We start from the raw sequence: 26,494 nt of genomic DNA on the forward strand, positions 1-26,494 counted from the left end.
ATTTTACATTCTAAATACGCCTATAGCGGTTCATGCAACAGCAATCATTCATTTTTATTATTTAGTTAGCCTGATTTTTGCTTTTTGTTCGTAAGTCAGCTGAGCTGAATAAAATGCAAAAAATATTAATAAATTACAATCTTGTGCATGTGTATGCACTACTGATTACCGTTTCAGCTTTTTTAGCACAATTCAGCTGAGCTGAATTAATTAAAAAACTGCTGAATACGATAACAATTAAAAAAAAAGCATGCACGTACTTCCAATAGCACAACTTCTCGTGATGGTCAAAAATGACTGAAATAATGAAAAATAGAAAATCGCCATTAGCATTTCTACTGCAAAGCAAATGTTTTTTTTTTTTTACTGACAAGTGATTACATACAAATAGTTTAGAACGCCGCCCCCCACAATTGAGCAATCAACGGGAGCGTGGCACGTTTTCAACCATATTGGCCATACGCTGTGCGGTTAGAAGAAAACTTATTTGCGTCATACTATGGTTGCCCGGTAAACGATAGCGTGGCATAAACAAATGCCAAGGTAATAAGATGTAGAAAGAGGCAAAGATAGAAAGGGAGCAGCAATTTAGTACGCCTCAGAAAGCAACAAAACTAAATACTAATATTACTATGTGCCACAATCGCACATGTTTCGACCTCTAGCGTAGAGCACATTTCCCCAACGATGGTATAATTGAATAATTAGAAAGTGGAGTAATTCTATACAATGTCTGTTAGTGACAGCGGTCTAAGGAGTCAACTAAAAATAAATAAATAGAACATTAGAACTTAGGAGACGCTTACTCAAAACCATAAGCAGCGCGTCCGCATTTTTCAACCCAAAAATGAATTTCGTGTCTGACATCACTTCCTAGAAAAAACTGCAACGCAATTTGTGTAAGCAGACGATTGCTGAATGTAGTCATTGAATAATTAAAAGTATCACATTTCACGACATTGTTAATAGAAACAATTACTTTTTGCTTTTGCAAAAAACAAAAAACAATAATAGAAACCTGTTTTGACAACACAAAATCGAGGTAGAAATACTAAATAAAAGGTGTATCGCGCATAAATACGTAATTCTTCTACATAAAATAAAATGAGAATTTAAAGCAATTTCCTTTGTTTGAATATTGCTGAAGATGTTTCTATGTAGTATCTGCGAAATGTTTCCATAGATATGAGTCTCTTACGTATCTACGTAATTTCATGTTTATCTCATTTTCGATCAAGAGCACCGAAAGTTTGAATAAAGTGGGGAGTAGTAGAGGTAAGAGTACACATAGGTATTTTAATATAAGGCAAAATCAACAGGGACAAATGCTACTTGTTTGCTTAGATACGAAATGAACTTAAATTAAAGAACGCGCAAAATTTTTTTTTTTTTAGAAAAAGAAAATAAGTATCCTGCAGAAGAGAATGATATTTTGACTATCGTCGTTTAAAGTACAAAACCGCGTATCGTCATTCTGCAAAACCGCGTAACTGACATTGGCTGCCAAAAATTGGATTTGCTCACACAAGCTCTTGGCTCAATCCTTATCCATTCGCCCTGAAATATACTAGCCAGAAATGCGATTGCTTTATAAAAAAGAGAACCATTTTGAAATATGAGTGTTTTTACGCTCTAGAAAATAATTTTTACAACTTCACATACGCGGTTTTGCATTTTGCTGATACGCCGTTTTGCACTTTAAACGACGATATGCATTTGCGTTTTTTTTTTTTTTACTGATCTGTAAATTCAGCACGGTCATATGCAGTTCAGCGCGCTCTTTTTCAAAATAAAACGTTCAAAAAAAGATAAAAATATCGATTTCATTAAAAAACTAATTCAGCAAATTCATACTGATATCAGCATTCGCCATTTGTTAAATATTTGCGTTTTAATTTACGATGGAAGAACCAAATTACGCAAATTCAAAAATTCGGTGAAGCATTTCAACAATAATACAAAAATAGCCTCACTCTTCTGAAGAAAACTAATAAAAATCAGTCGTCAAGGAGTGTGAAAATCTTGAGCTAACAAAACATTTCTACATATTTCTGCGTTTCATAATTCACATACTGAACAATGGATTTATCAATGCTCAACGTAATCGAATGATTTCCAACAGCGATAAGCTTTTTCTAGCAGACCTATTTATGTACATATGTACATATGAATCTACTTGATATATGTACGTATGTACCTACATCTATGTAGTTATATATTTAGCATTTTGCAAGGATTTATGCTATAGCGTGCAAACGATTTACTTACATACCTATGATTGACTAAACAAAGCTGTCATAGCAGCGAGGTCATAAGCAACTAAACGGTTGGGAATCTATGTCAAGGGAAGGGCATGTGAAAAGGGAAAGGTCATAGCCGTATGCCGAAAAGAAAAAAAACTATTGGAAAATCATAAAAAGTAACTAATACTAAAGTAATTTAGTGCAAATAAAAAAAAAAAAAACGTTAGTTGTAGCTTATAAGTGCTTGCGTTGGCAATAAGCAATATTTTTTTGTGCGAGCGCAAACAAAAACAAAGACGATTATTGCAGGGCATTTAAATTTAATTCAGGGAAAATCCCATATTTACACAGAAATGTACTCAATGTCAGAGTTTAATGTATTTTCGTTGTTTGCGCTCTGAGGAGTGGAAGAGATATAGCACAGCTGAATACATAATCGAGTGTTGAATGCATTATTTGTTTAAAATAAGAATATTGGCAGTAGACATAATAACTATTTAGAACAGTGAATTTAATTTTTAAATGTTGTTATTGTGCGTAGATTGTTTAAAATTTCTTTTTCTTTTATTATTTTAGATTATGAATATTTTGTATGGTTAAAATATAATTTAAGTAGTTTTTAGTACAATGATCGCCCCATGTAATGCAATTTGGCTGAGCTGAATTGGTGTTTTAATATCAAAATAGAATAAACTCACTTTCAAGTAATTTAAAAACATCGAACAAAAAATTATTATTTATAAACAAATAAATAAATACGTAAATAAAAAATTTGTTAAAGCCATGTAGGCGATTGAATTCAATGAAATATTCTAAAGGTAAGGTACTTTCATCTGCGTTTTATGTAATTATAAATGATATTTAGAAAGGCTGAATTTAGTAGAAGTGCGCTGAATACCTTGATATTCAATTTCATACTCGTAAGGTCTACAAAAACAATGAAATATTTGGCGATAAAAATGTTTGGCCGAAAAAATGGGTGTTGCGCATTTTCTTCCATATACATACATATGTACGTAATGCATGAACCAAATCTCTGTCAATCGAATTAAGACATTTTAAATTTCGATGAAATTTTCTTGCACTTTCACCCAGTGATGCCAGATTGTGGGTAATTTCCCTATTTGAGGGATATTTTGCATCAAAAATTATTAAAAGGGAAAAAAGGGACATTTTATATAAATAAGGGATTTTCTTTTGACGCAGTTATTGTTGCATAATTGATCAAAATTCAAGAATATTCGACATTCTTACGTAATTAATCGTTCTGAAGATGTGATGTGGAGTGAAATGGTATATAATTGTTAATAGGTATAAGGACAATTTTGAAAATTTTCTTACGTTAACCAATTCAAGCGCTGAGTAAGAAAGAATCTTTTCAGTTGTAACTGGTGTTTCATGTAAAAAGCGGAACAAATTATCTGATGAAATGTTAAATAGCACATGAATGTGCTTCAATTTTAAAGTCACTAAAAAATTCTTTTAGGCCCTTAGTGAGTGAGCAAAAAAATTAAAGTGAAAAAATGAATGAGTGAAAAAAATGCAGACAAAGGGGTTTTTTCTTAACAGCGGTCGGCCCTCGCCAGGCAATGGCAAACCTCCGAGTGTATTCCTACCATGAAAAACAGCTTCTCATAAAAATACACTCGAAATTCGGAGTCGGCGTAAAACTGTAGGTCCCTCCCCTTTGTGTGACAACATCAAGGGGACCGCCACAAATTGGAGGAAAAGCACATATGTGTAAGCGCCAAACTATTATTATTATTTTATATGAATTTTACTTCTTTACTACTGAAACATGTATATGTTTAAATTCGTTGGGAATTATGTGGGATAAATTTTCAAGATGTGGGTAATTGAGGGATTTTTTCCCCATTTCCGTGGGATTTTTGACAGAGAATGTCTGGCATCACTGCTTTCACCCGAGCTTTGTAAAAAATTGATTCTTGTGGTTTTTGTGATTGAACAAACTACACACATATGTATACTTTTATAAAAAAAATAAGAAAAATTTGGTAAAAAAAATACCTACATATAAAATCGTCAAAAACTCAGGGTATAGTTAGTTAGACACTCACTGAATATTTAGGCAATACATTTTAAAATTAAATTAGCTTAAAATTAAATTAGATATGCTAGTGTATTCTCCAGTAACTTGAAAATAACATAATTTGCGAGATAGTAAAAACTTGTAATTTCCCCTCAACATCAACTGTCGTTTTCCTCTGTAAATTTCCACTACTTGCAAGTATTTGCAACGAAAATGACAAAACAAGAAAACTAGTAGTAAATAAGTAATGGTTACGAATTATTACAAGCTGTCGCGTAAAAATTAGAGCTAAATAAGTCACGTTCACAAAACCAAAAATTTCTCAAACTTCAAATTAATATCACTTTTGTTTTTCTACCGAGAACATTATGTGTGAATTTTGAGCGTGTGCGCGGTCATTGCCAATTGGACCAGTAAGAGGGGCCACACACAACATTGCAAAGAGAAAGCATTCGAAGAAGAAGGGCGCTAAAATACACTATCAAATACGCTAGGGTACTAGGTAAATTCAGTTCAATAGGGCACCAAAGCGACTTGGACTATACGTAAGTCAACTGAAAAATATATATGGATGTACATACACCTGCGTTCAACTAATTATAAACGAAATTCAAATTAATATTGTTTGCAAAAATTTCAGTCGCATTTTCTTCCATGTAACACATTATCACACATTTTTTTTATATGAAAAAAAAAAAATCGCAACACCCTCCACTAAATAACTTCTAAAAAATCAACGACAATTTTTAACGACTTGAGACTTGCACTTTCTTAGACTACAATTCAATAGGCTAAAGAACTGCATACTCGAAAGTTTTCTAAATATTCTGATTAAAAATTTGGAAATTTTGATTACAATTTTTTTGAAGTTTGATTCATTTTTTTGCAATTTTTGCAAGCTTTGAAACTTTTATTATTGTGGTTTCTGTTACAGATTAAATTATATTTTAAATGAAAATTATTAAAAAAAAATTGCAAACAATATCATTTTGGATTTCGTTTCTAATTAGTTTAACGCAGGTGTGCATACATGCATAGAAATAAAACTGAATTTTTTTTCCGGATAAGCAAGGCATTTGAATTACCTTGGCTACAAGTATTTTAATTATGGCAAACGCATTTTTTATTAAATTGTTAAATGTTCAGAGGAAATTTTTGATTGAGGGGGTGGGGGGTAAAGCAAGCAAATTAAAAATTCAAAGTGCGTATGCCGAAAAGAATGTGCAGTACATAAATGTCTGAAGTTTAAATTTATGTACGTACCTATGTATAAATAAATACATAAATGAATACATCTCACAGGGAAAACCCGGAATCAATGCCTGATAATGGGTAAAAATAAATAAAAACAATAAATTTTGCAACTAATAATTAAATTTACTACGTATGTATGTATACAAAATATATTATAGGAATTCATGGAAACACGTAAATGAACTTTAATACGACTAATATAGTGGAAATAGTAACCCGGCTGATAGGGATTCTCCTCTTATGAAGCTCTTTTGAATGTGTATCACAACAAAAAACCTAAGCAATTAGTAGCCATTATAATGAATAGGCTGAATATCATAACAAGCCAAATATGTATAGGTACATTTGTCTGGATTGTAATAGATGTAGACACTACAACCTGACTTAACCTATCAATGCTTTCCCTAATATGGTTGGGTGTAGGTTATCGGAACGAGCTCCTTCAACAGGAATGTTTATAACGTTACAGCAATATCCTTACCTGTTTAATTAAGATGATACCGAGTAAAATGGCAAACGATACAAACGGTACATATATCATTTTAAGTGAAAAGTAGTGTAGACTAGTTCCACGTACATATCTATATAACTTTAGATAAAGTAAGTACATACATATGTGTTTAAGTCGCATAAGCCTGACCCACGAGACCCAATATATTGACATGATCACAGACAAACTCACCTTTATACGCGGATCCAGTTCGCTGCACTCTGCCGCTGTAGCCATTTTTTCTTTCTTAGCTGCGTTTTTCACTTATACTTTCTGCTTTCTGTGCAAATTGCAAATCACGTTCAATGCCAAATTTGGTCTAAAGAGTTTTAAATAAAAGGGGGAGAGAATTCCATAGACGGGTTATGAATAGCGGAACGTGATCCTGTACGAGTTCTGGGCAAACACTCAGATTCTAGCGACTTGAGTGAGTCGTATTGGCTTTGTTCAAAGCGGTTGTAAGCACTTCCTTTCCCACGCGCACAATGGAATATTTTCACCTGCCTCGTACAAGCACTTGGTTTACTTGTAATCGATATATGAAACTTAGCACGCAGAAAATAAATATTTATGAAATTAATTGATTTGTATCAACCTATGTATGTGTGTACTATGTGTGTACATACTTTTTTTATTAGCGTGTCTGGTAGATTCTGTCGCTTTGATTAATACTAATTGAGATTTTACAATATGGACATTCCAGTCTTCTAATCATAGAGGCGTCCACTGCGCTGGCAGACCGTGCGCTCGCGAAATTTCTGAGTCAACAAAAAAATGTCTAAATCCGCTCGCACTTATATAATTTAGCACACTCCGCACTACGCCTTGAATTTTAAACAACAAATTTAGTATTTTAATACTTTACAATCCAAATGTTTTGTATTAATTTCACCTAATTATCAGCACATCACTACGAAGCGTGCAAGCTTGTTTTGTATTTGCCTTTTGCACTTCGTTTTTTCTTAGGTTTTTTACAACGCCCGTTTCTGTTTTGTACAAATCGCTGACGAATTTAGAGCCACTGACTGACGCTGCGATTCACTATAGCAGAATTGTTTAATTTTTGCTTGTTTATTTCCTTTCGCAAAAATCAAAAAAACCCCAACCAGCGACCCGACGCACAGCAACGATTCAACGAAAATGACAGCGTTGTCGACGCCAGGTACCGCAGCAAACTTCGCAAAAATGCAGCGAATTGTGGAAGAGACAAAATTTACATTGACATACGAATGTCATTCGAATGATGATGACCGATACAAGTTGAAACTTATCGATGGGAAATTTTTCGATAAAAACTCAGGGTTGATGCGAAAAGCACGCTATTGCTCTCTTGCAACATAACCCCACGTCTCCACCTTCTGATAAAAGTGTCTTGACATCTGAAAAAAATTGTTTTAACTTGTTCCTGTTTTCTCATGCCGGCAACTTGCTGTTTTACCATATCACTTTCAAATTGCAATTAATACAATCAGATGGATCTGTGTGAAAACTCAAAATTACGAACGCCACATACTTTTTTCTCAAATTCAAATGCAAATGGCTGCTTATCAACCGGTCAGATCTTTATAATTGGTTCACGGGTGAAAGCAACAGAGCAGCCGATTCCATTTTTTTTGTCAAATTATTTGGCCTCTGAACTGTCAAATATTAATAAAAAAAAAACTTAATTGGTTGGTTCATAAAGCGATTGAAAACCAGCCTTTGGAACGTTTGCTTAACTCAGAAACATAAACACTGATTATTGGACCCTGGAAAGAATGCATTGAGACTACTGGAATGAAAAAATTACACAGAAAGTCGCACCATATCAAGGCGCGTCCATATAAGGTGGTAGCAAGTGCATATAGTAAGCTTTTTGGAACATCAGGATGTCAAAAAGAAAGAAAATAGGAGATAATTTTCGCCATTTCGTTTTAAGACATCCTGAAGTGACGAGATTTCGTCTTGGATGAAATTCTGCTGTACCAGTGTAAAAACCATAAATATCAAATCAGCTCTAGTTCATAGATTCGCCTTGCAACATTTTAAAATTTATTTCATTTAAATTTTTTGTAAAAGTTTTTTTTTTGCAGTTTAGATAACAGAAGATGTAACAAAATAAATTATCTTTGGATAGTACAATAAAGCTACTTGAATAGTAATTTGAGCGTTTTTTTAACAATCCAGTGAAACGAACCTAAAACTAAAGGTCCTTCCACATACAACTTTGGCGTTGCGTTGGCGTCGCTTCAACCGCTGACTATGAACACATGAATTCAAATGCCGGCCACATAGCCAAAATTTGGTAATGCTACAGCCTTAACTGCTGCAGCAAAAAAAAAATACAATGAAACCGGCTTAAATCAAATAATTAAAACACCTAATTATCATATTTTGAATTTTATATATTTTTTTGTTGTTGTCCGTCCGTTTTTATAATTATATTAATTTTTATTTTTTTTTGCTATAATATTTTTATTTGTATATAAATTTATTTATATGGAAATAACACTTACATAATCATTTTGATTTCAAGTTGGTTTCCTTGCCCATTCATCATTAAAAATAATTAGAATAATAAACGCCTTGAATTTAATATTTTCAACCATAAATTGCAAAAATTCACTGAACGAATTTTTATACTTTCAAAAATAAAAAGTAAAAATAATTTAGATGTGATTAAAATACAATATAAAAATACATATAAAGAAAATATGATATTTTATAAGTGCAAATGCTTGCGACCACACTTATTCAAGTAAAAATATATTTTTCTTTTATAAAAAATGGAATGTAAAGTGCATATATATAATTTAAAATAAGGCCATTTGCATATACATACATATGTATGTATGTACATACATACATGCAATCCAAGAGGTGTAGCATTACTGTTGTAAAAAAAATTTGAAAAAATAAAGATAGAAACAGTTTTGCTACCTTAACTATTTTAAAATATATAAGTATTTTTAAAATTAAACTAATATAGGCATGGCTGCCCGCTATATTGCGTGCTCTTGCACTTCGCATTTTTATAATCAGTTTTTTATAACGCCTAATTAAATTATTTTACTGTTAGTTGTTTGATTTTTCAACCCACTGCACCATTTTATATTTTAAATTTTTTCTCATTTCTATATTTGTTGGTGTGCTTCTTTCTTTTGCTTGTTTAGTCTATTTTACGCATATATTTATGTATCTATGTATTTATAAATATGTATTTTTTCTGTTTTTTTTATTGCAAAGGGGTTTTGTTTTCTATTTTTATAGTAGATTATGCTATTAAAATTAAGGTTAGTTTATCGCGATGGAATTCACTCATACGAATGTGTTTTGTTATTTTTTTAATTTATCTGAGTATGGAAATGGTTTTGTGTGTACATATGTGTTAAATTCAGATCGAGCTTTTGGGCGACTGATTAACAGAGAGCTGTGCTTGTATAGTCCGACTAATGATTTTTTTTTTGACAAAAATGCACCATTTCATTTGGAAAAATAGTAAAAGCGATTTTAAATCAACCAACCACCCTTCTTTCCTTTCTGAATCTCTGAATTTGATGTTTAAGTCAATTATACGGAATGTGTTGCTGCTTTGTTGCTTAAGTTAGTTCTATGAATCTTTCGCTATATTTCCACTAAATATTGTTAACACTTATTTATTTTTTATTTTAGATTTAATTAAATATATGTTTATGTATATATTTATTTAATGTATTTAAATAGTACAAAAGTATACATTTTGTTTTAAAAGCTTTTTCAACTTTAAGTTTTCTGTATTTTTTTACTTCTTAATATTATGTTACTTGTTGCTTTAGTTCCTTCTGCTTGCCTATAACTTGTTCGATATTTGATAAAAATTTAAATTTTGCCAAAGATATTTTTGATATTTTTTTTTTTTAAATAAATGTCTTAAGTTTTGCTGTATTTTTTTATTATTAACTGCTATTTCAGGGTGTTTTTAGAGCAGAAAATAGGGGTTATGGAAATGGAATATCTAGAAATTTTCTTGAAAATTTTAAACTCGCAAATACAATTGAAACAACACTTTTCCACACAAAAAAAAAAAAAAACAAATAGTGCTTTAAAAAATTGTTTCTTAACTACAGCACAAAGGCATTTTAAAATGGTTTAGACGTATACATAGAACTACTTTCACAAACAATTTAAAAATGATATACATTAGAAACAACATTTCATACATATACTTCTTTTGGGCGAATTAATCAAACAAATAAATTTGTATAGAAATCATAAATCCTACGTACATATGTACATAATATGTATGAATTTTAGCTTGACACCAATTGGAAAACTATCAACTAAGACACTAAAGTATTTAATCGCAACTAAACTACGCATGCGTCCGCAAGAGCTTCAAATCGAAGGAGAAAATTAGTAGTTTGGAGATTTTACTCTAAGTTTAATTTCGTAATACTAACAAACCATACTTAAACGGCGTTATCCGTAACTGCTTTCAGTGTCTAAGCCTCTTTTTTAAGGTTATATACGGTAAGCAAATTTTCGTAAGTGTAGTAGAATGAATGAATAAGTCTGACTCAAAATGTTTAGACATACCTATATACACCTATATATATTCCTTGTAAGGTATAACTAGCTAAACAAATTTTCTCGATGTTATCCTCAGGTTTATGCGACAAAAGCTGTCAATTTAAACTGTTTCTAGCCTCGACCGTTTTCAGTATGAAAAGCTTGGTCATAACTCAGCTGAAAATAAGAATAAATTAGAAACACCACAGCTGAACGCTAAATAAGTATTATCTAACGTTAACCTAAGGAAATTTATCTGCCAGAAGATGTTATTCCGAACTATGTATTTAATAGAAAAAAAAATACTTTGTTTCATTCATTGTTTATGGTTTGAAGATGGCGACTGATTTGACAACCGTTGTCCGGAAAATTATGCTATGGATATTGAGGCTGAGGAACCATCATAGAACGGAACAGACAGAAGCAAAGGCCAATATCAATTTCCAAAGAAAGGTATAAAAATGAATATTTTTTCTTAAGTAAAAATGAATATTTTTTCTTCATTAAAGCCTTTAATTTTATTATCATCATTGTCTATGTATTGTACCCATTAATCAAACCACCAAGACCATCAATGAATTGACCAAACAATTTTCAAATCAAATCATCAATGGATCCACAAAAGAATTTAATAAGAAATACTATTACTATGATAAAGATCGCAAAGGACCCTTTATTGTATGTCTTGATGCTACTAAATCTAATTCAAAAGGTAGAAAGCCCATTGCGAGCTAATCAAAACTAAAATTCTATTTCCCAAAACTTGGAAAATGTGGCCCAATAGAAAATCCGACTTTATTAATTACATACGTTCTGATATGTCAGTAAGGCTTGAATGCTCTCAAACACGAAAGACTGCCAATCAATCGGCAATGAAATTAATATTAGGACATAAACGTAGTGCGAAATCTGCCGCGCCTGTTATTCTCCTTTGCATTTCAATTGCCTATCCAAAGCCGGTTCAGTATTCGCTTTGATTTGAAGCTCAATTGCGCACACATGCATCACTAACAATTTACGTACGACCGACCTACTAACATTTAAATCCCATCTCTTGCCCAACAGCACGCACGTAAAAACTTACTCATGTGTGTATATGTATGTAGTCCTCTAAGTATGATTCCCCTTGTAGCGTTTATTCACTATCAATATTTAGTCCAATTCGTTTCTCTTCCTCCAGCATGGCATCCAGCTCGTCCGTGAGATTGGCCAACATATTGCCAATGTCGTTTAGCACATTCACAGATACCTTCTGCCCAGATGTCGGCATTGTCACACCAGAAGATGCATCTTTGCCTTCACTGTCCGCTGCTGGCGCACCACCTTCAGCGGCCGCATCTGCATTACTTTCAACGTCACTAGGCGTATGCAAATCTACGGTGGTGGTGATAATCGTTGACGAGCCGCCGCTGCCGCTGACGGCGTTCGTTGCATCAGTCGGTGGATACTGTAGTGTGGGTGAGCGCAAGAGAAGTAAACCGCTGCCGCCACCACCGGTACTGGCACCGGCGCTGCCACCGCTGGTAGTGCTGCCGATACTGTCGCTACGTATCAGCGAAGCGTCGTGCAGCGAGGCAGATGTCTTTAGCGAGTGGAACGAGTGCGCTATATTGGCGATGGTGTTGGTCGACGACGAAGAAGACGACGACGAGGAGGAGTGCAGATGTGAATTCGTGCCCGATTGTAGGGACTGCTGTTGTCCAGCGATATCTTGGCGATTGAGCAGGCGTTGCTTGATTGTGCCAGTATTTTCGTTAGCGAATGGTATGGTATCGATGGAATCGATGCTGGAGTTTGACTGTAGATGATTATTAAAATTATTATATTATGATTATTATTATTAAAGATATTTAAGGTTACCTTGTTGTCATGGAACTTCTCGCAGTGTATTTCCGCCGTGGTCTGTTGTATGGTCGCGTAATTCGCATAAATAGGCTGATTAGCTGCCGCTGCGGCCGCCGCTGCTGCTGCTTGCTGCTGCGCATGCGTCATATACATGCCACCGTGGTGTAAAGCCCCGGCACCGCCATAGTAGAGGCCAGGCGTTACGTTTACACCGGCATGCAAGGCAATCTGCTGCTGTTGCTGCAATTGTTGCGCGTTATCCCCGGTTAATGTACGCGAATTTCGTATACTGCAATGGCGTCGCGGTGGTTCGGGTGCGATTTTCTTGTTACTCATTGGACTGCCGGACAAGTAGGACTGGTGAATGGAGTGGTAAAAGAAAATATAAAAATAACGAAGTTTAGAATATGTAGTTATTAAATAAATATGCATAAGTGATCATGTAATCAATAGGTACGCGACTTACTGCATTCAGACCGGTGCTGTCCAGCACACAACCGGATCCGCCGACAGTGGCGCCAGCCGTGCCCACATGCGCTGCCGCGCCTGGCACACCACTACCGACGCCCATTCCAGCTGCATGACAAACATATTCCGCTGCGGCAGCAGCATTCATATAGTGATGTTCCAGCGGCGGCATACTATTCAACACGGCACGTTGCAAAATACCGCGCTGCTGACGCGGCAAGGTGCCGCCACCCTCCTCATACATGAGTTCGCGTGTAGCATCGTTGGTGGGTGTGATGTCACCATCGTCATAGGAACGGCGCCAAGACTAAACGTGAAAATAAAGCACGAAAATGTTAATAATAGAGTTCACTCACTTATTCGGAGTTACACGCATGTTATGAAATGAAAAATAAGGTCTCGTGCATTAGTTTGTGTTTTCAATTAAAGGATTATGTGAAATCAAAGTAAATCTGAATTTAGTCCCCAAGAGCTTAAACACTTTATCCGACGAAAGTTGGCAAATTAAATATGTAAAATATAAAATTTAAAACTGTACAGATACTATCCGCGAGGAGTAAGAAACTTATCCGGACTTATCCAATGGCGGAAATGTGAAAACAGAATCAAACCGATTTGTAAAATGTTATAGTATGGTAATAGTATTTATTTAGTGATAAAAGATCTTGGGAGTCTACTCAGTATTAAGATCTGGTAGATTTTGATACACGGAATGAGCAATAGATAATAGGTTTAACTAATACAGCGCTGATTTAGAAAATACTTAGGAGTCTGGAAATTTAAATAAGGTTTGAGCCGTCTAAACCAAAAGAAAATACTTATCAGGCCGCTATAACAACTTTTGAGGCGTTATTCGGAAATGAAAATTTCCTAGCATAAATAAAAAAAATTTGCTATTATAGATTTTAATATTGATCATAATGCCTCAGCCAGCTTTTTGTGATGATGAGAACTCCCACCAATCTAAGTCTAACAAAATATAGTTATACATCATGTTAAAAGCCTATAAATCCTCTTCTAAAAACGTGTAAACTGCACCCACATGCCACAAACATACAAAAAAAATATGTTTTACAAATAGCTATTTCTAAGAAGCGCTTTATTTTTAAATAGCCACATTTACTTCTCATCCTCGTACAACATTTCGAAANCCTAAGCATCAGGAGCGCTATATTTTTAAATAGCCACATTTACTTCTCATCCTCGTACAACATTTCGAAACTCACCATAGCGGCTGAATTGCTAAGCAAACGTGCGCCGCCAGCACCACCTGGCCCGCCCACAACGGCACCGCCCATCAAGGCAGCCTGATGATGTTGCATGGCCTGCTGATGCTGTTGCTGCTGGTGTTGCAAGGCTTGTTGATGATGTTGTTGTTGCATTGCAGGCGTTGGATGCGCAAAATGGCCATAATCAGTGGCTGTGTAATGGCTAAAGGTCAAATGGCTGCGTGTGCTATTGTCGTGAATATCCTCGAGTGATTCTAAGCTTTTGCCGCGTGGCTGGCGCACCTAAATGAAAATGAACGGCGTGGGAGAGAAGGATAGTGAAAAAACAAACATATTAGCGATCACAAAAGCGGAACGTGGGTTGATTGAGTTGGTAGTGAAAAAAAAAAAGAAATAAATAAATATAAAAATAAATGGCTTTATAAGAAAGTATTGGCAAAACTATTTAGAATGAAAAAAAATTGCAGGTTTGCCATTTAACAGCCACCCACACACTTTTTCGCTGCGGTACAGTAAAAAGAGAAACAATGCCAGCTGGTCTCGCAATTGTAAGCTAGCTCACCTTAATGGGCACCACATCGTTGCCATTGCAACACTCGTGATGCGAGCCGGCGCAAAAGTAGACGGCATCGACGCCGGGTGTAGCATAAATCTTGGAATCGTCCCACGAGACGCGCGTGGTTGGCAAATATGTTGGTGTGGTGGGCAGTGGCACGGCAGTGGGCCAAATCTTATTGCGATAATCCTTCGGTTGGAACGATTTTTTTTTTTTGGGTATGTGTTTGTAGTTGTGATGTGTATTTTTATGTTTGGCAGGTAGCAGCAAAAATGAATCACAAATTGTTTTAAATTAAAAAAACCCGAAAAAGAGAAGAAAAAATTAGGAACGAAATTAGAGAAATTAAATTAAATAAACCATAAATAAAAATATAAAATAATGTACACATAAAGTATATTAAGTTTAAATTATATTTAATAAAATCAGGGTTAAATTTTAATTTATTTCAAGTTATCGTTCTCACTCACCTGCTGTTGGTAAGCATTGATGCCGCCTGGGTTCCACTTTCCGCTTATGATATCCTTCACACGTTTTATGGCCAATAGAATTTTCTTTTGATGTCCCAACTTAACAATACCAATATCCTCCAAGTCTTCCCAAGTGACTTGAGTTACATCGCGTACAGTTTTATAGTTTTGATCGAGCAGCGGTTGAATGTACTCCTCGAGGCGTAAAAGCTGTAGCCATTCTTCGATAGAGCCCTGCAAGTAAAAAAAAAATGGAAAAAATTAATGTAAAGTAAAAGAAAATATTTTTTTAGTTCTTAGATGTAGGTTTGGTCTGTAAACTATTATTAAAGCACGCGATAAAACTTATCCGGCAGCAAGAGAAGAAGATTTTCAATGAAGTATATGCAAGAAAATTTTAATATTATTGCATTTGGTTCAAAATACGGTTATCCGCAATTATCCAAAAAGATAATTAGATTTTCATAAAAATAAAAGAAGGAGAGTATTGAAATAATTGGATATAGCTTAGAGGAAGCTTATCCGTGATTATCAAGACTACTTAGCTATGGCTTTAAGATGAAAAAATTTGCAGGAACTACTATCCAAGCTATTTTTTCATATTATTTAATTTAAAAATAATAATAATAATAAGGCAGCAGAGATAAATTTGAAACAAAAAACGACCCTAATAAACTCGAAGTTTGCATGCAAAAAATAAGACGTAAACGAGTTTTTTTCAAAGCATTTAGTTCTAACTACAGTTTGTGTCAATCATCCAGTCACACAAAAATGAAATTAGGAACATTTCCTATATATGTGAACGAACCCTGTTATCTAAACTATCTCATCTTATCCGGCGTTGTTTTGCCAATGGAAAGTAGAAATATGACAGAGAAAACAGCTATTCCATTGGTTATTCATCAGAAACTGCTTTTTAACTTTGTATGCAAAAGAAAAAAATGTGCTAAAAACAAATTATTCGAGCATTTCCGGAGGCAAGAGTGTCCATAAAGGTAAGATAAGTTAGCGCCCTCTAATAAAAAGTCACTTTGATCATATAATTCAGGTGAAAATATCGGATCGTTCATAAAAAACCTAAGCATTTATCAAATCTTATGTGAAATACAACACTAAAAATACAAAATACAAAATTTTCAGTTGTTTATTTGATCTTTTCATGGCATTAAACTACAGAAATATGCGAAGATATATGTAGGGTGGTCCTTAAAAATATCAAAATCTAGATTTTGCGTGTGGAAATCTTTTAAAACATTCAAAATGAAAAAAATTTAAAAGTCGCTATCAGGGTTTAAAAAAACTATTTTTTTTATCGAAAAACATCGATTTTTAAAATGTTGGTAGATGTATTTATTTGTACGTAGAGCAAAATAAAGGGGTGCCTCACAATGTCGATATTTAAAGGACCGCCCTAATGTAGGTACACTGAAACCTCCCCTACATAAAACCATAGATTCATTACATAAAAAACTGGGAAATTGTCGATTGACGTAAGTTTTATTTTTAATTTTTTTCAGTGTCAGTACCTTTTTCATCAATAGTTTTCATGTTTTTATCAGTAACAAAATCCAACCATAAAATATAAATCTTCAGTCCATGTATTTGTTATTATCTATTGTTATAAATTCATCAGAATTGGAATTGGATTCTCCAAGGGTTTCTGATAATTCAAATAACGAACCTAAACCACTGCGCAAACCAAACTAAATGTGTGCATAACAATCACATTTTATGCGGGAAGTCCCCTTTTTCCATTTAGTAGTCCGCCTATGAGGAGTTCGCGTCCGCTCAACGGAGGTTTTTGTTTGATTTGTTATGAAAAGAAATCTTAATGTCCGTTGATAAGAGGTTCGCGTCCGCTCAATAGAGTTTTTTGTGCCAATTTTATGCAAAACAACTGTCCGCGTCCGGCCAAGAGAGTGTCCGCTTAAGAGAGTGTAATTTGTTCCGAAATTTATACTTAAAACTTGGTATAGGAAAAAATGTCCGCCCAAGGGAGATGTCAGTCTAATAGAGGTGTCCGTTAGGAGAGGTTTCACTGTATTTGTTAAATATATTGGAGTTCGTTTTTTTTCTTATTTTATTATCAAAGTTCTCTTTGTATTTGATTATCCGCCATTAGACATGATTTCTAAGAATTTTTTTCTACTTAAGTATTCAAAATAGACAAATTAGAGCCGCAAAAACAAATTATCCGCGATTATCCGGAACATAAAATATGCATAAAATTAACATAGATTATTTCGTGAGTCACGCAATTTCATTTGTCCGCGCATTTGCATAGCACAGGTGAAAATATCCATTAGTCGGGCATTTAAACAATGCCAGCATAATTATTGATATTCATGAAGTTAATAAATAATAAATATTTTTAATCAACGTCAATGCTGCCGATTTACATAAATTGATTACAGGAGATGGGCGACATTTTTATTGTAATTTTACAGATTTTTAATTTTTTGTTTGACTATTTATTTTTATTTTTTTTATACATTTTGCAGCGCATTATTTATTCAATACAAATCAATATTCACGCTGGATACTCATTGAATATTTTATTCCACTGAACAGAAAAAAATACATTTGAAATGCATATTGTCTTATTTGATTAATGAGCGCCAAGCGACAGTGTGCGTCTGTGTGCGTGAGTGTTATTGGCATATCCACGTTGTCTACAATAGACTCATAACAAACGCTAATCTATTATTTTGATTTTTTATTCATTTTGCAAATAGTTTAAGCCAAATAAAATGTTATCCAATAATATAAGGAATTCATCGCAGATAAAGAATGGCAGCCAACGAAGACCGATGGAAGTAAAAACCAATAAAAAAATTATTGGGAGAAATCGCATGCGAGCTTAAAAGTATTTAGCAGGAGATGGACCAGTTGGTTTGTGTGAGGCAAAGTGAGACGACACACAAGTGAAAACAAGTTGGGTTAGGGTGAGAGCGGTGCGTCGTGGCGAGACGCCATTTAAGGCAAAGCACCGACCTTGAGGGGTGACGACGCCAAAATGAATTAATAAAGCAAATGTTGAGGTAGCAAATAGTGAAGATAATCAACAATGCGATATACGGATAAATGAGTGCCAGGCAATGCTAAAAACTTCAAAGAAAAATATATAAAATAAATCGAAAAAGTGGCAACCAGCACCAAACCACAACAGTTGGGAACTAGAATCAACACAAAAACCAGTTTTCAACTAACTTCTTCAGCTCAGGCAGGTATCTAAAAATCTTTAAAAAATAAGTGCAACAGATCGTTCACAATTTTGTTATTTTGGGGTTCGGTTCAGCTAGCGACTGACCGGGCCAGCTACACATGCATGTGGTAAGCTTGTCACGCCATAAGCTACCTGCAAGCGCTGCCAAATGAACGAATCCACACCCGTACCAGCGACGTGCCTCTAAGCTTCAAATGGTTTCTTAAACGTGTACTGCTGCTGTAGTTTATTTTGCATTTTACCTTTTCTGTTTCAACATTGGACCGCTGGCGGTCATTCCTCGACGCTTCTTTTTATATTATTTTTAGTTTTTTTTTGGAACCCATTATGTTTTCTCGTTAAATGTGAAATAAGTGGCAATAACACTACAGCAACATTTTCGACAGCAAAATAACCACGGAAAATAGCAAATCACAAGCGCAGCGAAAAAAAAAACAATAAAACAGTAAGAAAACCCCAAAATCGGAAATTGTTGGCATTTCGACGCTTGTCGATTGTCGGTGGTTAATCTCCATGGAAATGAGCGAGCTGCTGTCGAACGTGACTTTAAGCGAATGGTTAACGTATAAAATTTGCTAATTTGTGTTGAATTTCAAATGCTTCAATTATTTCACTTGCAAAATAAACGCTTTGGCATTTACACAAAGTTATCCGAAGCGTTTAAAAATCGGCAGCAAGAGTGAAAACTATTGCCGCGCATGAGGCAGAAACTGGACTTGACATATGCCATGTTTTTCATGCAACCGTATCCACACAAGAGATGCCGTTTTTAAATCGATTAAATCGAAGATCGATTAATCGAGACCCTACGGCTGGATTTTTTGTCGATTTTTAGTTCCGATTCGATTCAAAAAATTCAAGAATCGACATTCATTATTTCCTCAATTGATCAATTTGGAGCTACGGTTTGCCCCAGAAAAAATATATAAAATTCTAAAGAAATTTTAATTTGACACTGGTACAAAAAAAAATTACTTGAGAGAGAAACGACTAAAGAATTCAATGACGTGATGTCTTTCTCTATTTCTCCTCAGGGAAGCCTCTTAAAAAATAAAATTATGGGAAAAACTACAAACAACAAGTAAGAGCAGCGCTGTCTTCGGCTATGCCGAAGGCTTCATACCTTTCATGAACATCTGAAATTTTTACTTTAACAGATTACTGCATTTGAAAAACTGTATATATTCACAGCATACATAGATAGAGGAGATACATATATGAAAAATCATATCTAAACAATCAAAGGTATGGAAGACATACCTTATATAGCACCAACCTAAGTGATTTTTACTGCTGTGTGATCGGTATGTAAACCAGTAACACAATTTAATGGGTTTAGCTTCCAACATAAAGGAGATATATCGAAAAACTGGTATCTGAACAATCAGTGGTATGGAGGCAATAAATAGGTTATAGCAACCCGAGATTTGTTCATTTTACTGTAAACTTTCTGTTGATAATGAGTGGAAATAGTGCTAAATTTTATATTCCCAGCTGCATAAATGGAGGAGTTATAATGAAATTTCTCATATCTGAAAAATCAGCTGTATGGGAGATATATGCTATAGTGGGCCGATCTTTGTAATTTTCACTGAGAGTATTCTGTTAATAATGAGTGAAAACGGTGCGAAATTTCATGTTCCTAACTGCATAAATGAAGGAGCCATGATAAAAGGCCCCATATATGAACAATCAGTTGTGTTGGGGCTAAAGGTTACAGTTACCCGATCTTTGTTATTTTCATTGTTAGTATTCTGTTGATAATGAGTGAAAACCGTGCGAAATTTCATTTTCCTAGCTACCTAAATGGGGGAGTTCTTACGAAAAATCTAATATCTGAACAATAAGTTGTATGAGAGCTATAGGTTATAGTTACCCGATCTTTGTAATTTACACTGTAAGTTTTTTCTGATAATTATTGAAAACACTGCGAAATTTCATTTTCCTGGCTATATAAATGGAGGAGTTATAACGAAAAATCTTATATCTGAACAATCAGTTGTTTGGTGGCTATATGTTATAGTGGTCCGATTCTTCCGGTTCCGACAAATGATTAATACAATATAAAAATACACCCACTTACCGAATTTCATCCCGATATTTCGAAAACTGAGAGACTAAATTGCATACAAATAGACGGACAGACGGACATGGCTATATCGACTCTGCTCGACGTTCTGATCATATAAGTATACATTTTAATGGGTCTATCTCTTTTTATTCTGGTACTTACAAACTTCGGACCAAAGTTATAATACCATTTCATGCTTATGAAAGGTATAAAAATCCAAAAATTGGAATTCTAAACTTAATGCAAATTTTTATAAAAAAATGTTCACTCCTTAATTCTCTAGTCATTTTAAAAAATATTTGAGAATGTATGCAGTTTTGTAGAAAACGTTTTCTATAAAGGGTATTTAAGATGTGAAATATAGTCAGCAAAAACAAAAAAATATATATATAATAAAAAAAAACGTTAGCATTGCAAAAAATATATGTACGTAAGGTAATACACTTCCTAAAATAGTGGCCAATTCTGAAGTAAACACAATTTTTTTCCATTTTTGATCAAAAAGGAAAGAAAGAAAATAAAGCAAACAAAATTTCGAAAAAACTTAACAATTTTCTTAAATAGCGCTAACGTTGAGTTATCACAAATCATTAAATGAAAAAAAGGATTGACTATGTTCGGCATTAAACATATCGTTGCCTTAATATAGAAAAAACGAACACTTTTTTCAAGTAAATCTATATATGGAAACCGTTATGAACAATGTATGTATGTTTTAAAAATTTTACAATACCCTAACTTTCAAGTTTTCCCTGTATATATAAAAAATAGTAATAAGGTTAAAATGACAGTGGAGTTATCCGTGAGTAGTTATAATCGAATATAAATTAAACAAAATTCAGTTTTTATCCGAAACCCAGTTTTATGTGTAAAAAATTTTTGTTCCACATATAAAAATTTCTTAAATCAGTTTGCAGCTCTCAAGAAAAAACGCTCGTAAATTTACAGCAATCACAAAATGGAGTCTTTGTTGGCAAACCATTCATACACACTTATCCGATTTTATGCGGAAACAATTTTTTTGTAAAAATATTAAAATACATTCATTAAATGGAAAACATACTTGTGATGAGTAGATTAAGTTAAAAACTGCACGAAATAGCGGCTTTGACAGTATTAAAGTAAATTCAGAAGTATTAACACCTTTAGAAAAAAATATACATTTATGCTATTTTATCCGAAAGCAGTTTATGCATGTAAAAATATTTAAAAAGAAGCAATACGTCAGATGAGAAGGCTTTAGGGACTTTCGAGAGAACTATTCTACGCAATATCTATGGTCCTGTTCGCGTGAGCGACGAGTACCTAAGAAAATGGAATGACGAACTGGCTTGGCAACATGTCCATGGATGACGACACTCCGGTGAAAATATCCTTGGACTCCGCACCTATAGGCGGACAACGAAAGCAAGGGCGCCCACGAACACAATGGAAAAACCAAGTGCAGAAAGACCTGTCTGCACTTCTGAGGAACAACTGGCGCAAAGCTGCAAAGGAGAGAGGCAACTGGCGAAGTACCAAAAGGTTGAAGTGCCAAATAAAAATAAGAAGAAAGTCAAAGCGGAGTTATACGCGAGTAGTTAAGATTGATTAATGCTTAAAATGGCCTCTTTGCTACCCAAAACATTAATTTACATTTAACTGAAAGCAATTTTTGTGCGTAAAACCATTAAAATAGATGCACTATAGAATTATTCATATTTATTCAAGGGGAAAATTAATAGAAAAATTATGAAATTGCACTTGGCCAGTATAAAAATAATTTTAGCATTAAATAATACTTAACATGAAAAAATGATTTACACTTATTAAATATTAAAATAGTTTTACTAGTCATATGGAAGTCATCAGCAAATAAAAGTCGTTTTACGAGCCTTAAAGGTAGAGTTATGTAGGTCGGAAATAAAATGACTAAATTACATAAAGTAAAAATGAGGTAAAACACTAAACGCTTAGCTCTTTCTTCATGTTTGTGTCAGTATTTTATGACCCAATTTTGAAAACAAGATTAAAGTGCTAACGAAGAAAAGTTCTGTGTACTAAAAATTAAGCATTGCATATGCAGTGGAAAAACAAATTGAACGATATACTACATAATTATAGTATGTACATATATACGTAGAAAGCTGTTTTACTGTAAACGCATTGTTCCTAATCAGTGTCCATAAAGTTTTTCCCAGAAGTTTAACTGATTTCTATAAAAATATATACATACACATATACATTAGACCGCTAATCTGCGAAGTAAAGAAAAAAAAATATTCGTTCATGGTATTTTTGCGAGGCAATTTCGAAAAACATATATGCACATATTTTTTTAAAGCCTATGGGCTTCATTTTTTGTAATTTTTCGGTGACACCTACATTCGGCAAAATATTTTTGTTTAAAAAGTTCTACCAGAATAATCAAAATACCTCCTCAGAAAAAGTTGCATGAGTTGTGGTGATCTTTAATTTACTGACATTAGGATGGGACGTTAGGGTGATAAGAACTGAGATCTGGTGGGTAAGCATTTAAACGGAGTATTTGAAATTAATGAACTTTGAAACACATTGTCTCCTCCGGACAAAAAAAAATCGATATATCAAACTTTAAGAATTATAAAGAGGCGACCCCACGTTCGGCAAACGCCTTTTTTTGTAAGGTGGTACGGTCTAATGTACATACTTTGTGTATATGTAGTTTACTTTGTCGCTATAGTTCCTTTCTTGCATTTTTGATTGCTTGAGATTATAGTTGACATTTTCAGTTCACCACATTACGCGTTTACAATTTCAGCATTAACGAACTACGCAGCAAAGCATAGAGGCTACACACAAAAAAACAAAAAAAAAAACAACATAGAAAACCAAAGAAAAGAAAAACAAGGCAGCCTGTCAGTATGATACCGTCAATTGGAGTCGAATTTCGGCGCTGCTGTGTTACATTATGTACACACGTGTGTACATACATATGTACTTACGAGCAGCCCACCGGTGGCCGGCCTCATGTGTCTCATATCATATCAGCCATTCGACAGACACAACAAGACGACGCACACAGATATCGAACGTCCAACTATCCGATCTAACAACGAATACTCGTACTCCTCATGATATCAGTTTATTAAACTGTTGTAATAAATAACAAAGTAGTTCATGGGCATATTCAGTTCAAAATATGCGCTGTTTTTATCTGAAAAGCAGCTGTAAGCGCGAAAATGCGTAGCACATTTTGCTTTTATTTTTTATCCTCTATAACTTCGCACAATATGTGTGTGCTTTTTTTTCAAATCAATACATCAAATTTGCGCNATCAGTTTATTAAACTGTTGTAATAACAAAGTAGTTCATGGGCATATTCGGTTCAAAATATGCGCTGTTTTTATCTGAAAAGCAGCTGTAAGCGCGAAAATGCGTAGCACATTTTGCTTTTATTCTTTATCCTCTATAACTTCGCACAATATGTGTGTGCTTTTTTTTCAAATCAATACATCAAATTTGCGCCTATCAGCCATAAACAAATATGTTCATTAGGGTGGTACAAAATTGCTTGTGAAAAAGTCAAGTAGGCATTTTAATGCTCCACCACCTAGGGGATATCCGTTGTTTTTTTTTATTTTGAAATAAAAAAATATTTAGAGGTCACGCAAAGTATTTTATATGAAAAAAAAACATTTTGCGTACAACTGTCATTGAATTTATTTTCTAAAAATTGGTTTAATATTAGTTAATATTAAAAATAAACAATTGGGTATTATTATGGGAAGTCTCCTGAAGAGAAACAGTTTTCCGATCGAAAAATATTGATTTTCAAGAATTCTATACCATTTCTACGAAATTTTTTTCCCCATAAAAAAAAACATGGACAACTTTGAGCGCTTTAAGTGACCTCTAAATACTTTTTGATTCAAAATAAAAAATAAAGGATATATATATTTTTTTGGTATAGAACAATCCTAGGGCGTGAGAGCATTAAAATTCAGACATTACTTTTTATTTTGANTATTTTATATGAAAAAAAAACATTTTTCGTACAACTGTCATTGAATTTATTTTATAAAAATTGGTTTAATATTAGTTAATATTAAATATAAACAATTGGGTATTATTATGGGAAGTCTCCTGAAGAGAAACAGAGTTTTCCGATCGAAAAATATTGATTTTCAAGAATTCTATACCATTTCTACGAAATTTTTTTCCCCATAAAAAAAAACATGGACAACTTTGAGCGCTTTAAGTGACCTCTAAATACTTTTTGATTCAAAATAAAAAATAAAGGATATATATATTTTTTTGGTATAGAACAATCCTAGGGCGTGAGAGCATTAAAATTCAGACATTACTTTTTATTTTGACCAACCTAATGCTCATACATNATTCCCCATAAAAAAACATGGACAGCTTTGAGCGCTTTAAGTGACCTCTAAATACTCTTTGATTCAAAATAAAAAATAAAGGATATATATATTTTTTTGGTATAGAACAATCCTAGGGCGTGAGAGCATTAAAATTCAGACATTACTTTTTATTTTGACCAACCTAATGCTCATACATGCACGCTTTCATATGTACTAGGTTCATAAAAGCGCGTAGGACTGCGTCGTGTCTAGGCTATTTGCTATACATTTCGTACTTGTTAATGCCATGATTATGCTTTCCAATTATAGTTTATTGTGTACACATGCGCCTCTTTTACATACATAGATATTGATATTCTGCCATATTTGCTATTTGCGCCAAAGTTACTAAAAGTATGGATGGCTATTGTTGTTTTATTTTTATTTTTTATTTTTACTCTTTTTGCGCTTTACCTAATCAATTAGCACTTAAGCAGTTGTGTTTTGCGCTTGAATAAAAGAAAAAATAAGCTATGCAGTTAACTGGCGTACGTGTAGTACTGATACTAAACAACTGCTGTGTGTTGTGTAAGTTTTCGTATTTCTTTTTTTTTATGGCAGTGCAGCGTTTTTAAGTACATTGTTAGTGTGCATAAATATTTTATGGCAAACATTGTTAAGTGCTGCTGTTAATTAGCGATCTGCCTTATTTAGACACTCAGGAAGTTGGGGCGCAGTTCACCTATTGTGTTTAAAACAAAGCATTGGCTGCAACATTCTTATAAGAACTAGAAAGTCGATCAGGTGATTGACGTGCCAGCGTTAGGGATGAGTCAAGCGCTTAGGTACTTAAAAAGAAAGACTTATATCATAAAAACTAACGGCATGCGAATATACTTTATATAACACCGACCTTGCTATTTTTCTCAGTAGAATTTGTGTGATTGATCACCTATCTAAATGATGGATCTTTAAAGCCATACCAACTATCTGAAAAGTTTGTTGTATAGGAACTAAAAGCTATCGTGAGGATTTTCACTGCAAGGTTCGTTTGTTTGGCAGTTGCATATCACGCATATCTGTGAAAAATCTGCAGCACCCTCAAAGAGGCAAAATTTACATTAGAAAATTCACAGCTACAGACGCTGACCTTGACCATACATTTGGCAAAACCTCGTATTAAAAATCACTACAGAAATTGTATCACGTAAAATTAATTCAAAATAGGCCTTACATGAAACGGTACCATTACGCGAAAGAGGGAACTGGAACTGTCGCATCGCCCCTTCATTTAGGATAAGTGTGGGATAACCTTGACAATTCAACTGTTTGTGGGTTAGGTCCGACGCCAAAAAACGGGGCCAATTCCTTACTTCTCTTGCGAAGTTTCGACCATTACTCACACCAAGTATATACGTCTGCATCTCTCCCTTATATTAGGCTCGGAGCGCTCCTCCTTTCGTTGGCTAACGCGGAGTGCCGAGTAAAAGGAGAATTTAAAGGATTTATAGACTGAATCCAAACATGACGAATGAAGCTAAATCTTTACGATTTAATTCGGCCTTTTGAGCCTGTCGTTAGAAGATGTTGAGGATGGTATTAAAGACCTTAAACCCTCCACTAAGATGGATGTAGATGGTCTCTTCACTGTCCTTCTTAGGGAACGTGACCCAGTTTTTCCAATTGGGTGTTTTTCAATAAATACTGAAATAGGACGTTCATAAAAAGTTTTTTGAGATAGGGCGT

The 26,494-nt window shown here is 34.0% G+C and overlaps 1 protein-coding gene and 1 long non-coding RNA gene across 8 annotated transcripts in view; both read right to left on the reverse strand.

Moving 5' to 3' along the window:
• Window positions 1-6,271: 6,271 nt before the first annotated feature.
• Window positions 6,272-7,217, reverse strand: LOC108362871 (uncharacterized). Its single transcript, XR_001847528.1, has 2 exons — window positions 6,664-7,217; window positions 6,272-6,582 (listed from the first exon to the last, which is right to left on the reverse strand). It is a non-coding gene; the product is annotated as an uncharacterized LOC108362871 (long non-coding RNA).
• Window positions 7,218-9,948: 2,731 nt separating this feature from the next.
• ckn (CRK like proto-oncogene, adaptor protein) overlaps window positions 9,949-26,494 on the reverse strand; it is a 66,378-nt gene continuing 49,832 nt past the window's right edge. For 4 of the 7 annotated variants that reach the window (XM_017616015.1, XM_017616014.1, XM_017616016.1 and 1 more), the window contains 6 exons: window positions 15,133-15,366; window positions 14,669-14,851; window positions 14,104-14,388; window positions 12,876-13,184; window positions 12,425-12,766; window positions 9,949-12,362 (listed from right to left, as the gene is read on the reverse strand). In XM_017616015.1, coding sequence (XP_017471504.1) covers window positions 11,700-12,362; window positions 12,425-12,766; window positions 12,876-13,184; window positions 14,104-14,388; window positions 14,669-14,851; window positions 15,133-15,366 — 2,016 coding nt within the window. In that variant the 3' untranslated portion in view covers window positions 9,949-11,699. The remainder of the gene's footprint in view (window positions 12,363-12,424; window positions 12,767-12,875; window positions 13,185-14,103; window positions 14,389-14,668; window positions 14,852-15,132; window positions 15,367-26,494) is intronic. The other 3 variants (XM_017616018.1, XM_017616020.1, XM_017616019.1) reach the window with 3 other exon arrangements.

The sequence above is a fragment of the Rhagoletis zephyria genome, unplaced genomic scaffold (assembly GCF_001687245.7).
Source record: "Rhagoletis zephyria isolate East Lansing unplaced genomic scaffold, Rhagoletis_zephyria_1.1 Rzeph_scaffold_01129, whole genome shotgun sequence".
Classification (NCBI taxonomy): Eukaryota; Metazoa; Arthropoda; class Insecta; order Diptera; family Tephritidae; genus Rhagoletis; species Rhagoletis zephyria.